This window comes from Hyperoodon ampullatus (assembly GCF_949752795.1).
Source record: "Hyperoodon ampullatus genome assembly, chromosome: 2".
In the NCBI taxonomy this organism is placed as follows: Eukaryota; Metazoa; Chordata; class Mammalia; order Artiodactyla; family Ziphiidae; genus Hyperoodon; species Hyperoodon ampullatus.
The window spans coordinates 80,317,504-80,331,184 of record NC_136915.1 but is presented as its reverse complement, the minus strand read 5'-3'; the positions used below and the strand labels follow the sequence as shown (position 1 = coordinate 80,331,184).

Genomic DNA, 13,681 nt, shown 5'->3' with positions numbered 1-13,681 from the left:
ATTTATACATTGTATTTCCAGAGGCAGAAGGAGGAAGACAGCACAGCTATTCTTCTTTGGAGTTGTAAGACTTGTGAATTAAGGGGCTTATTCCCCTGATGTTGGTGGCATGGGCATGACCTTCTCCCCAGGGGCGAGGGCTTGTGGCCTGCTGGTTTTCTGCCCCCTCCCCTGCAGCAGACACCACTCTGAATACCTGGTGCACCTGTCCCAGAAGAGCCACAGCTGGCCAGGGCCAGACGGGGCCACTGCTTTGTGTCACAGTCACCAGTTAGAGGACATTTGAAAACTGTTTTCCAGGCTTTTTTTTCCCCTTCTTTTCATGAAAGGGGCTTTTTGTTAGTACTGCCTTTGTTTAGGGATGATAAAGGGACCATTTTATTGGAATGAATTACTGACTCAAGTGCTGCCAGAGGTCTCAGCGAGAGGAAAGCCCTCTGGCTTCACTTCAGCAGGTGAAAGGAAACAACCAATGGGCATTGGTCTCAAGGGCACTTTGGAGTTTGCTCCATCAGCAACTTTGAGTATAGTTGCTGGCTGAAGTCGAGTCCAGGGGAGGCAGTCAGAGACAGTACTAGCGATAATATTAAAAAAAATAACACCTTTTCCTTTGCATATGAAAAATGTCAAACGATCAGGAGGACTGTTGTCCAGGACTTAGAGAATGATGTCTTTCTACCCACTACTAAATTGCTAAATCTCCACTACTAAAATGGGGTCCCAGTAACAATCTCAGCTCATCTTTCTGAACCCCTGAAAAAGCCAATCCTCTCTGCAGAGCCAACTGAAAGTTGGTGAAAAAAAGGCAAACAGCTGAAAACAAGCCAGATTCTCTAAGACTCTGTGGAATTCACATAGACATGAAACATTTAAAGATACTTTAAAATAATTTTCTTCAAATGGTGCTCCAGGGACTTTAGAGAAAGATATGAAAATACTAGTAAGCCAAACTTGTACATTTTAACTTGTGTTTCCCCCATGTCTAGAGCGTGCGGTGCCAACATAAATTTGTGAAGACATATGGGTTGACAGTATATTTGGGCCCATAATCTCGTCTGCTGTTTTACTGAGACTCCAAGACCCAGTATATTTAAAGTCTGCTAGATGAATCAGCATTTCTTAGGAAGCCTCTTTTAAATATGGCTATTTGCAAACAGTGGCAAGGAATGCAGCATTTAAATCAACTGACCGTGAACTCTTCAGAGTTCAAGGAAATCATTAAGGGCTAATAAAATCAATAGAAGTTTGGGTAAGAGCAAAGATACCCCTTGATATTATCTGAAGGCATGTAATACCAATCAGCTAGCTCTAAGTGACTGAACCCCAAGTACTGATGAGGAAACAGGTGCCTAACGGCAGCTGCCAGTGGTCAGGCTGTGGGAAGGTCAGACTGGCTCCTACAGGCCTCTCCTCTGACAAGCAAGGTGAGTTGTGGGTAGGCTGCCACTTGTGCCCTTCAAAAACAACAGGCACTTGTCTTAAGAGAGGAAGGCAAGTTTCCCAGTCCATAAAGCAAGGATCGTAAGATCTGGCCTGTTTATCTTACAAGCAAGACAGTGTGGCATCCTTCTAAAGACACTGTACCAATTTCTGGTGGTGGCATTACCACGCAGGGAGAACAGTGCCCTACGTGACTGGTGGTAAGGAAATGTCCAGGAGTGTTTACAGGCAGAGTTTCTAAGTGCAAAGCTTCCCCGAAGCTCCTCTTTATCCAAATGTGCCCCCTCCCAGCCGTTATTCATGCACAGATTCTGTATACCTTCTATATTACAACTGTAATCAATCATTTGTATTATTTGCCTAATTGATATGATCTCCCACACTTTGTTATAAACCTCCATGTAGCCAGGGGCTGTGACATATTCCAACAGTTAATCCCCAGTTCCTTGAACTTGCAAGGCACAAAGTAGGTACATAATCAATACCAGCGAATATATCAGTGAATGCTGAGAGAAATGGAAGATGTGTACCTCGGAGAGAACGTGCTTACACCAAATATCCGCCACTGTCCTCCGATTTTCTAAACTTGGGCTTTTATAAGCTAGTCTTCTACAAGTCTTTTAGGAGGAGAGGGAGTGGCCAGGATGCTGGGGCTGGGGTCAGCTGCTAACTCAGCCACAGTGGCTGCAGCCTTTCCTATTAGCGATACTACTTCTCGAGGTATTTAGAAGCTCTATGGCAAGCAAAGATCACCACCGCTTCCAACAGGCCAGTAGCCCGAGATCAATTTTGGGGAGGAAAAGCAAGAATGTTGAGTCCATCCTTTCACATTCTCTGCAAAATCCTTCAAGCCACGCTAAGGTGTGACAAGAGACTATCCACTGTTTCACTAAATGAGTCCAGTCTTATATGGAGAGGACACTACTTTGTTACCCAGAGTGCCAGACAGTTCTCTTCTCTTGAAAAAACACTCCTATAGAATGGCCTATGAAATACCTGTCAACCAATACCCACACAGGTGGCAGGGAATATTTTGATTTTCTGAGATGGGTTTAGCCACTTTGTAAGTTAGATAACGAAGGAAAAACTATCATCCAAAAAGTATATTCTGCCAGCATTTCCCCGGACATGACTCCTCCTAGCTGCAGACAAACACAGGAAGTACAGCCTGTCACTAAAATGAATAGAGATATAGTCAGTTTTCCAACTCAATGAACTACAACTCCTATTTTTTCCCCCACAACAGTGGAAAGGGCAAGTAATTTAATGATACTTGCTTTGAATTTGTGTTATCTTCTAAATGGTGATATACTGGAAGGATGTTAGTCATCAAGCCATTAAAATTTTTATTTTGCCTGTAATTAATTTTAAAATAACATTTTCTATTTATTGGCAGCTCTATAGTAGTGATAGAAAAATGTATCATATAACCATAACTCCAGACTATGGAAAAACAGCTATGAGTAAGGAGAGCATTCTTTTATTTTTTCTTGTTATTTATTCTTAGAAAACAAACAAACAAACAAAACTCCCTCAACGATCTACACACTTCTACTGCATTCCAGGCCTTTAAGAGTGTAAAATCTATAAAATGGGATTCTCAGAAGCGTAGCACCAGTTAAATATTATAAGAAGTGCTTATTTGAGGTGCTTGAAATTAAAACACAAAGAAATCAGTATTTCAGCAAATCTAAATTTACAAGATTGGACCTGATGTGCCTTCAGAGGTCTGAGTTAAAGCACTATTGCACCAATTAAGCAAAGTAAATCAAGACACCTCAAAAAAAGGTGGTATAGTAAGAAAATGTCAATTTAATCATTTACTTTAGCAGGCAAGCAATTTGTAAACATTCAGTAGCGGCAGCATCCAAGTTACAAACAATTTAAAAAGAAACCAAGATTAGTGATTATAATTTTTCCTTCCCTTTCCCCAAAAGAAAAAAAAAGATTTGGAGGTGAATGACTTAACACACTACAAACGTTGAACATTCAGTTATGTCTTCTATCAGCCTTCTATGCATCCTCTCTGTTGTATTTTTAAAGGTGTATCTACTCCTAAAATGCATTATCTTGCAATAACTGGTACATGAGCACTTGCAATCTAGGAAGTTGTTCCTGCACACGGATGTGCACAAATGATCTCAGTTTAAATCCCATTTGCAAAGGGAATATTTATGTCTTGATTCAATGCTTCTTTGACTTCGAGCGGCAGGGTGTCAAAAAGGTGATCTTCCACAACAAGCCCGCTTTTCTTGAGCAGGCGACACTGGCCCAGCTGGGCTGGGAGGCGGTCCAAGCAGTTCCCTTTCAGCTCCAGCTGGGTGAGCTGGGTGAGCTGACCGATCTTCTCTGGGAGGGAGGTGATGCAGTTCTGCCCCAGATTCAAAGTCCTCAACTTAATGCATTTAAACAACTGTTTTGGTAGAACGTCCACTTTGTTCCCCGTGATATGCAAATGCTGCAGGTTCTGAAGTAATCCTATTTCTATTGGGATCATGGAAATGTTGTTGTAGCTTACATCTAAGCATCTGAGTTTCTGTAAACTAAACACTGCCACAGGTAGGGATTCGAGCTTGTTGTTAGAGAAATAAAGTGACTCCAAGTTTTTGACGTGGGTGATGGAGGGTGGAATGGTAACGATTTTATTATGCCATAATTTTAAACAAGTCAGTCGCTTTAAATGCTGGAAACTGATGATTTCTTCAATTGTGCGTATGTTATTCGACTTTAAGTCTAGTTCCTGCAAATTAGAGAGGCTGAAAATAGCATGTGGAATTCTCTCTAGCTCACAGTTCTGGAGTTCGAGCTCGGCGACATTCATCATCTTCTTAAGGCTGTTCAGTACCAAGAGTTTGGTGCCGTCATTATGAACGACTAACCTGGTGAGATGTGGAGCCACATCTGTAATGTTGGAGGGGACTTTGGTCAGATTGCTCTTCACGTGGAGAATCTTAAGGTGCCGCAACTCCCGGAGAGATTCAAGTCCTATCATCTTATTGTTTTCAGAATTCAAGTTGCCTATCAAGTACAGCTCGCGAAGGTTTTTGAGCAGATACACCCAGGCGGGAATTTCTGCCACGTCAGTGAACTTCACGTGAAGGCATCTCAAGTGGTCACGGAGAAAGCTAAAAGCAGTCTGTTCCACTTTTGCAGGGCAGTGGCAGAGGTGAAGCTCTTGGAGATTAGTCATCTGAGAAATCTTCGCAGGAATTTTAGCTTCTGGAATCAGCTCGAGTTTTAGCACATCCAGGTCTGTGAGGTCGAAGACAGCATCGGGCACACCTGAGAGCATAAACAGATGGAGCTCCTGCTTGTCCTGGGCGTTGCGTGACACGTGCTGCCTCAGTTTTTCAAATGTCCACTCGTGGTTCAAACTAATTTCCCTCAGTTTATTTTCACTGACTTCTGACAAGAACACCCCGAAACGCTTGGAATACAGCTGGTCGTACTGGTCTACCATGTGTAGGAGGAACGCAAAATCATTTTTGACATCTGGAATGTCACTGAAACTGCTCTCTTCTCTGACTTTTTCAAAAGAATATTCCTTCAAAGGTATCCTGAATAACCAGAAGAGAGTGTAGAGGCAGATAAAACCATAAACACAAATAATGGATATGTAACTGATGAGCAACTTTTTCAGCATGTATGCCATGTTGTGGGTGCACTCAAACACCTCGTAACCAGTCAGGTGCTCGACTTTGGGCTTGCAGACGTGTTCAAAGCTGATCGCATTGACAAAGTTTGCAGTGTAGCAGAGAATAAAAATGAACTTGGCTGTTTTGATAACGGTTTGGACCACATACAGTTTATAGATCAAGTCACTATCTTCCACATGAGCACGGAACTTCCTCACTTTCTCAAACAGGGCTTTGGCCTGTTCCCCGTCCTTTTTGTCCAGGATGGTCATGCTGGGGACTTCAATCACAGGCTTTTCAGCTGAAAATTTGAAGCCAGTTTTGCTGATCATTGGGGTGCTGGCGCTGGGGCTCCCTTCATCACTGCTGGTAGATACGTGCTTTGGTAGAGTCTGGGCACCTGTTATTCTCTGCTTGTTTTCCTCCGAGTCTTCGCATGCTGTCTCAGACAACGCTTTAGTAGTCCAAGGAGATTCAAAGCACTTTCCTAATATTGAAACGAAATGTTCTACTTTTGAGCATGTTTTGGGATATTTGAACCAAAAGTTGCTACTGACCATGAGAATAATAGTATGTATAAGAGCAAGGTACGGAAAGTACTTAGAATACCATGGAAGGGCCAGATGGTAACACATCTGATTAATAAATACATATTGCTGAAAATCCAAGTTTGTTTTTCGGCCTGTTGGGTCTTTCTTCTCTTTCTTTGCCTCCTGATTTGGAACCGTGGAATCTGTGTGAGGATATGTGGCTCTGAGAGGTATGTCAGGTGTCACAGCAGATGCGCCAAAGGAAATCTCATTTGTCATCAGCCCATCTTGGTCTTGGTCTGTGGCTGACTCCATCTTCGGGATGTTGGTGGTAACGTCGGCACTTCCTGGTGGTGTGTGTGCCTTTGAATTTACAGGAGATGGCAGTACTGGCAAGCAGACCACCTGATCTTTGGTAAGTTGCATGGTTCCTGCAAAGATGGCTACCATCAACATAACGACAGCCAGGTAATCCATAAACACGTCCCACCATGGTTTCAGGATTCGGTAAGTTGGTTGAATGTCATTAAGTGAAGCAACTTCCGCAAGGGTAAACATTCCTAGAAAACAGGTAAACAAAAGACATTATGACACAGATGCAAGTAAAACATTAAATGAGAAAATACTTTCTTTTTCTAGTTTCTTCTTCCAGTTTCTCCAACCAGCCATTCTCCCTTGTGTCCTGCTCCTCCTATGCATCGTTTACTCTACCTGGAATACTTCCTCCTCATCCCTGCATGAGGCTATCAGGTTTCTGTTGCCTTTCCCAGGAAGCCCTCCCTGATCCCTAGTCTGGGTGAGGTGCTTCTCTGATGTGCTCCCACAGGACTCTGTACCTCTATCCATCACAGCCCTTATCACAATGGCAGAACCAACTGTTCACTTGTCTGATCCCCCACAAGATTATAAGTTCCATGGGGACAGGGATCATGTCCATTTTCCTTACTGCTATACAGTCAATGCCTGAAACACAGCTGATGCTCAATCAATGAAACACTGTACAGGTTCTTGATCATCACCTTTATCACCATCATCATCATCAACATCAAAATTCCTCAAGAACATTTATTCACGGTCTATATATTGTATTGGGCAGAAGAGCATTTTATTAAACTTAATTGCCACCAAAAGCAACCTGGACCCAAGCAAGAATAAAAACTCTAAGCCAGTCCTCAACGTAAAAAGTTAAAGGACCACACAGCAAAGAATCTGTGGGATTCTTGTAACCAGTGACATTTTGCAGCTGCCGTAGTGTCAATGGTAGTTTTCAAGCACATTGTACCTGGGACAGGTTTTGATCCCAGGAGAGAGAAGAGGAGGCTGACTACTTTCCTAGAGGAGGAAGAAAAGGTAAAAAAGGTGGAGGGCAGAGGACACAGCAGTAGAGTACTGTAATGTCACACTGACCCCGAATGGTCACCAGCTCGGCCCAGCACATCCCTTAAAGGGCAATAACACCCGAACAACCAACACCAGCACCCAACGACTCCAGCCTCAGATGGCTTTTCTCTTCCAGCACGCAGTCCACGCTGCCACTCCCCAACAAGGGTTTTGGGCCCCTGCCGTTTCCTCCAGCCCATTTCCTTTTTTTTCTTTCTGTTGAACTCTGATGTATTCTTCAAGTCCCAGTTCAAGCACTACCTCTTTCTCAGGCTCCTATCATACTGTCTAAAAGGAATCTATTTCCAGTGTTAGTCTCTTCAACTAGCTCTTGAGCTCCTCCTGGGTAGAGACTATGTCTTATTCACCTTTGTATCTACCATGCCCTATTCTCTCCCCTTTGGAACAGAGAACGCATTGAGTGATGATGATGACGATGATGACGATGATGATGATGATGATGATGATGATGATGATAGCAGCTATCATTTGTCATCTTCCCTCCATATACCAAGCACCGTATCAGGAGCTTTGCATCTGATACAATCCCCTGCTTTTGTACACAGCACATTCCTGAAAATGAATGTATTAAAGTTGAGGTTTGGGGGCTGAGGGAATGGTTCTATTTCCAAAATGCTACACAATTTTATAATATCCACCAGAACTCCTAAAATTAAAAAGACAGGTAATACCAAGGATGTGAGGATGTGGAACAATTAGAACACTTAAACACTGCTGCTGGGAGTGTGAATTCATATAACTGTGTTGGGAAATTTTTGCTTTAATATCTACCAAAACTGAATATATGCAAACTCTATTGCCCAGCAATCCCACTGCTAACTATATACCCATGAGAAATACATATACTCATCAAAAGACATGAACAAGAACATTCACAGCAGCACTCTTTCCAACAGCCCCAAAATGGAAGCTATCCAAATGCCCATTAGCACTAGAACGGAAAAATGAAATGTGGTATATTTACAAAGTGGAACATCAGGCAGCAACAAGAATGAATGGTCTGGTTACAAGGGCATATTCAGTTCATAAAATGTGATCTGTACACTTAAGGCTATGTGCCTTTTTCGTATGCATGCTTCAACTTCAATATGGAGTTTCAAAAAGAAATGGTCAAAGAAGCTGTAGCAGAAACAGCTGCCCTAGGAATGTGCTGGGACATGAGACTGAGGCTTTGCCTCACCCCTGTCCCAAGGCACACCCAGGCTGGCTGGGATCAAAGGCCAGGCGAACCCGTAACCTTCTCCGGCAGCCTCCCCTTGCTGTCCATCTTCCCGGCTTGAGAGAAAGGGCCTGCTCTCCCTGGGGTACAATCTGCCACAGAAAAGAGGGTGCAGGGGTATGAATATACAATGTACAAAAGCTCTGGCTGGTAATAGTTGAACGTATACAGACAGAACACAAGTGGAACACTGCCTGAATTCCATCTAACCTTCACAACATTACTCTAAGTTGCCAAAGTGTTATTACCTCCCCTTGACAAGTAAAGAAATAGGCTCACAGGAGTTAAGCGGTGGAAGTCAAATAATTAGTGGTGGAGTCTGGATTTAAAACCTCATTTAAGGCCAAACGACCTGTTCTTTCTACCAAATTCTATCATCTCTTTTCTGTACTTCTCATGTTTGCAGTGCTTTACAGTTTGCAAGCTACTTTTCCATAAAATATCTCAACTGATTCTCACAATAACCCAGTGAACTAGGCATTACTATTGCCCAAGGACATGAGGAAACCTGAGGCACAAAAATCTTAAATGACCTTCCCGAGCCAATTAAGTGGCAGAGCTAACAGAATCTTTCATCTTCAAACCTCTTTCTCTATCACGCTGTCATCCAATGACTGAGTTGTTGGCTAAGGCTTGGCTGTTGAAGGAAAGACCTTCTCACTGTTGTCCTTGGCTTTGAAGAGACAGAGGAGTGAAATTATGTAATCATCACCTTCCCTAAAACAACCTTTTATGACACTGACTCAGAATTCAAGAAAACCACAAGTCAGGCACCATGGAGGAGAAGATAGAAATAGCCCGTCAAGGAGCTCCCAGTCTAATGGGGGATGACAAGCAATAAGTGTGCTATTACAACATGGTAAGAAAATTGCTGACCTGGTTAATGCAAGGTATAGGAGAGGCACAGGACAGGGAAAACTCACATTTGCATTTGGTTAGTGGGAGGATTTCACAAAGATCTGGTTTTTCAGATGAGACTGGAAGGATGGGGACTGCCATGGGGTGGTGGGGAGGGGAGGGAATATAATTTTGGCAGAAGAAATAGCAAGTCAATGACACAGACACATGGGAGAAATTATGTTATAGAAACTACAAATAACTCTAATGTCATTCTATTATTAGTCTAGTATGCCCCTGAATAGGTATCACATTTAATGGGTAGGCCAAGAGATGGAAACCAAGGCATAGATGGTTTAAATGTAGTTATAAGGAAGTGCCTAGGCCATAAGGCAGGAAACCAGTCCTTTCCTGCAATGTCAGCCACCGACTAGCTCTTATCTCGAACATAGGACTTCAATTAATGTGTCCGTTCTCCTATTTCACCTATCAAAAACTGGGTGCAGAACTGGGAGTGCTTCAACCACTAACTGAATTAAAGGTGCAGTGATACTTTGAAAATAAAAGTTGCTTTTCATATATTGTGTATGTGTGTGTACAAAGGACGTTAAATACATATTCATATAATACAGTGTATTAAGTCTATTATGATCCTCAGGTGACTTTCTAATCTAAAAGTCAAGTCAATGAGAGAGGAGATCGTACCTAGTTACCTTGAGGCTTGATCTCCTTAGTGAGTCAGGACTCAGAATGGCTATAAATGGTTATTAGGGGATTTTTTTTTTAACCTGAGGAAGGCACATTAATAAGTACTAATTGTGTACATGATTTGGGCTCTCCTTTATATGTCTGTTGCAAAGAACTTAAAGAATTACATTATAAGGAAGTGGATTTCACATTTCAAGACTTCTCCATGGCACATATGAAAATCAGCTTAATATTCCTGTAAGCAAACATTTCTCATGGAAGTTGAGGAAGCTTTTTGTACTAGAACTGAAAGGGGAATGTTATTGGACTTTGGTTGGACAAAGATGAATCAGCAAATAAAAGAATGGAGCTATATTATTTTATGATATGTGATTCTGTTTCTTACCTTACGGCCAATTAATGGAATAAGCCAATAACCAATTGGTTCAGAACAACCCTGAACCTCACAACCTGTGAATATACTAAAAAACACTGAATTGTACACCTTAAATGGGTGAATTGTATGGTATATGAACTATATCCCAGTAAAACTATTAAAATTTAGAAGCTAGGGGCTTCCCTGGTGGCGCAGTGGTTTAGAGTCCGCCTGCCGATGCAGGGGACACGGGTTTGTGCCCCGGTCCGAAAAGATCCCACATGCCGTGGAGCAGCTGGGCCCATGAGCCATGGCTGCTGCTGAGCCTGCGCGTCTGGAGCCTGTGCTCCAAAACGGGAGAGGCCACAACAGTGAGAGGCCCGCGTACCGCAAAAAAAAAAAAAAAAAAAAAATTTAGAAGCTAGACCTCTATCTTTGTTAATTTTATTGCCTAAACTGACTCTCAACAGAAATAGGAAAGTGAACGTAGATAGGATTATAGCCTAATTGTAGATACTCATGCTAGACTATATACATTCTAAGTTCAAACATGTTTTTAGATGGCTGCTATGTTATTATGATTGAATTGAACTGGTTCTGGAGAAAAATCTTTAGCATTTTACTTATCCTCTCTAAGCATCCATGCGTCACCTATAAAATCTTGATATATAAAAAAAAATCTTGATATCAACACCTCTCAGGGTCATGTGGGTCATGTATTGGAAATACCAGTTCAGGGTCTGACACAAAGTAAGACCCCAAAGATGTCTGCTAAATCTGAATGCAGAAAAAGAATCATTAAGGTGAAAGCAAGCCCATCTTAATCAGTCTTTAACTGAAAATGACGGGGCCAACTTCTTGAATTTTGAACTAGCATGTAGCACTATGTTCACAGAATTCATTCTGTAATAAATGATTGACAATAAAACTTTGCATTCAATTTCATTTATTCATTCAAAAACATTTCAATTAAAATTTCTTATATTAGGAGGTGGCATATTATACTAGAAAGAGCACAACTTTGATGCCAAAGAGACCAGGATTCAAATCTTGCCCTTTTTTCCTGTTTATTAGCAGTATAAACGTGGTAGTGTTTGCTGGAAAACTTACATTAATGAGATTATTATTAGCATACAGAAAAAGTCTAGCATTAAAACAGGAAAATATGATCACCTAATTTAAAACTTAAAAAACTTGTCCCATCTGCACTAGGTCTTCATACCCCTATTAAAAGGAAGAAAGTCAAACGGCTTTGAAATGTCATTTAATGAAAAGAGTTTAATGTAAGAAGAAGCAAATAGCTTGATTAATCAATCTAATACATACACTTTCCACCTAGGTATGAGTTCCCTACCCAATCAAATACCAACTTTCATTTTCTTTTTACAGTGTTCTGTGAAAAAACAATCAGCCTTCTTGGTCAAACTGGGAAAAATGGGAGAATACCCAAGAGACTGGTGAGGATCAAATTCTCAAATCTTTCATGGAAATAAGTAAAAGGAAAACAAATTAAAGTTCATAAAGAGGTAATAAGCTACACCCTCACTACGAATAATCCTTCCTCAACACCCAGCATACACTAGTGCATGGATGCACACACACCATACCCAATTCCGGTACCTAAAATTCATATGGTTAAAGAAAATAAATGCTTCACATATAGAATGAGAAGGAATGATTCAGTTTTTTCCAACAGAGCTCTGTATTACTGGTATTAGATAAGTGTTAACAGTTATGGATTACAATTATACAAGATACTCTATAGCTGATATAATTCTGTATACAAATAAAACAATTTACTAGTGTTACTCCCTCTTAAAGATTATGATAAGTTATACTTTTAAAAGTAGTGTTCTTCTAACACTACTTTGGTTTAGATACCTCAAAAATAACTGAAAAAAATATTTAAAGAAAAAAATTCCAGAGTTTTCAGGAAACTTCTTATACAAACCCTGTCAAAATCAGATTCCACACTGGACAAAACCCATCCATTTAATGCCTGAAAGTAGAGGACTATAAAAATTTCAGAACTTGCTCACTATAAAAAGAACTTTACACAAAGTATACTTTAGTACCTATATTTTAGTACCTATTGGGTTTTTTTTTCTCTAGAGTACTGCTATTCACAGAGAAAATTTACTTCAAAGCTCAAAGCTGAGAAATGTAACTCTAAATACACTTTAGTAGACCTAAGGCAAAATATCTTAGGAAATATAACAAATGAGTTAACACACTGTTGTGAACTTTTTTGCTTTTTCTTGTAGCTTTTAATTCTAAAAGTCAAGCCCCATGTTTGAGAGCTAGAAATGAGATATTATTCATGGAACAATACGGAAAAGCCTCTAAATCAATGGCTTCCACATTTTATTCCACACAACGTCAGTCTCTTCTACAAGTTATCACTAGCATTCCCTTAACCACAAACTCAGGCCAACAGAATTTCAGAAATGCTTCAGGATCTACAGGACTCTCTTAATATACCCTCTACTAGAAACTTCATTTTATTCAACAAATATTTATGGGGGCTTCCCTGGTGGCGCAGTGGTTGAGAGTCCACCTGCCGATGCAGGGGACACAGGTTCGTGCCCCAGTCCGGGAGGATCCCACATGCCGTGGAGCGGCTGGGCCCGTGAGCCATGGCCACTGAGCCTGCGCATCCGGAGCCTGTGCTCCACAACAGGAGAGGACACAACAGTGAGAGGTCCGCGTACCTCAAAAAAAAAAAAAAAAAAAAAAGAAATTTATGGAGTATACTCTGCGTGCTGGATACAGATCCTAGAGATAAAACGGGGAATAAGAATAATAATAAAGTAGCTGTCCTGACTGAGAAAGCAGCCTGGAGTAAATACAAACAGAAAAAAGAGATAATGGGCAAATGGTTGAATAGCCCCTAAAAAGAAAGCCAGCAGCTAACGGATCTTAATAAGGGATCCAGAGAAAGCCATCTCAAGATCAGAACTAAGTGTCTGGTCAAACCTTTATAATCATAATTTCACCCAGTTTACTAGGCAGCCAGTGGGATTTCTAAGGGGAGCTTTATTTGCATTTCTGCTGCTTCTTTCCATCTGTAAGATAGAAACTTAGACCCAAAATGACCATTTTCCTTTTAAGGTCACTCACCTTCAATCTTGTTTCTCTAGAGTATGTCCAGCACATGCCTGAAACTGGGCTAAGGGAAGTGAACTAGGATGGAGCTCCCTGAAACCCTAGCAGCTTTCCATGGTCCTGGGAAGTCTGCCACATTCTCTTCCAGCTGTCTTTGGGACAGAATGCCCCTCTGATGACAAACCCATGGATATCTGCTCTGGATATGGACAGCTGGGAGCCTCGCGGTTTTTATTCCTGGCTTGGTAAAGACTGCTAGAAAGCATGTGAGTACCTTGCCCCCGTGCTCTACTTACTAACTCTCAAAACACTTCTTGAAGTTAGTAAAAGATACTCAGACACTGATACAGTGTACCTTGGATTGGTAGCTTATTTAGTTAAAAAAGGCTACTTGGCAGTTTATTAGGGAACTTAGCCATCAGTACTAAAAACATATGCAGAGTTCGACAAT

At 41.2% G+C, this 13,681-nt stretch overlaps 1 protein-coding gene across 1 annotated transcript; it reads right to left on the bottom strand.

Annotated features, from left to right (window-relative positions):
* Positions 1-3,250: 3,250 nt before the first annotated feature.
* Positions 3,251-6,163, bottom strand: LRRC8D (leucine rich repeat containing 8 VRAC subunit D; the record flags this gene model as incomplete). Its single annotated transcript, XM_079719525.1, has 1 exon — positions 3,251-6,163. One exon carries the CDS (start codon positions 6,161-6,163, stop codon positions 3,587-3,589), a length of 2,577 nt encoding a protein of 858 aa, XP_079575651.1. The 3' UTR covers positions 3,251-3,586.
* Between the last annotated feature and the right edge of the window lie 7,518 nt (positions 6,164-13,681).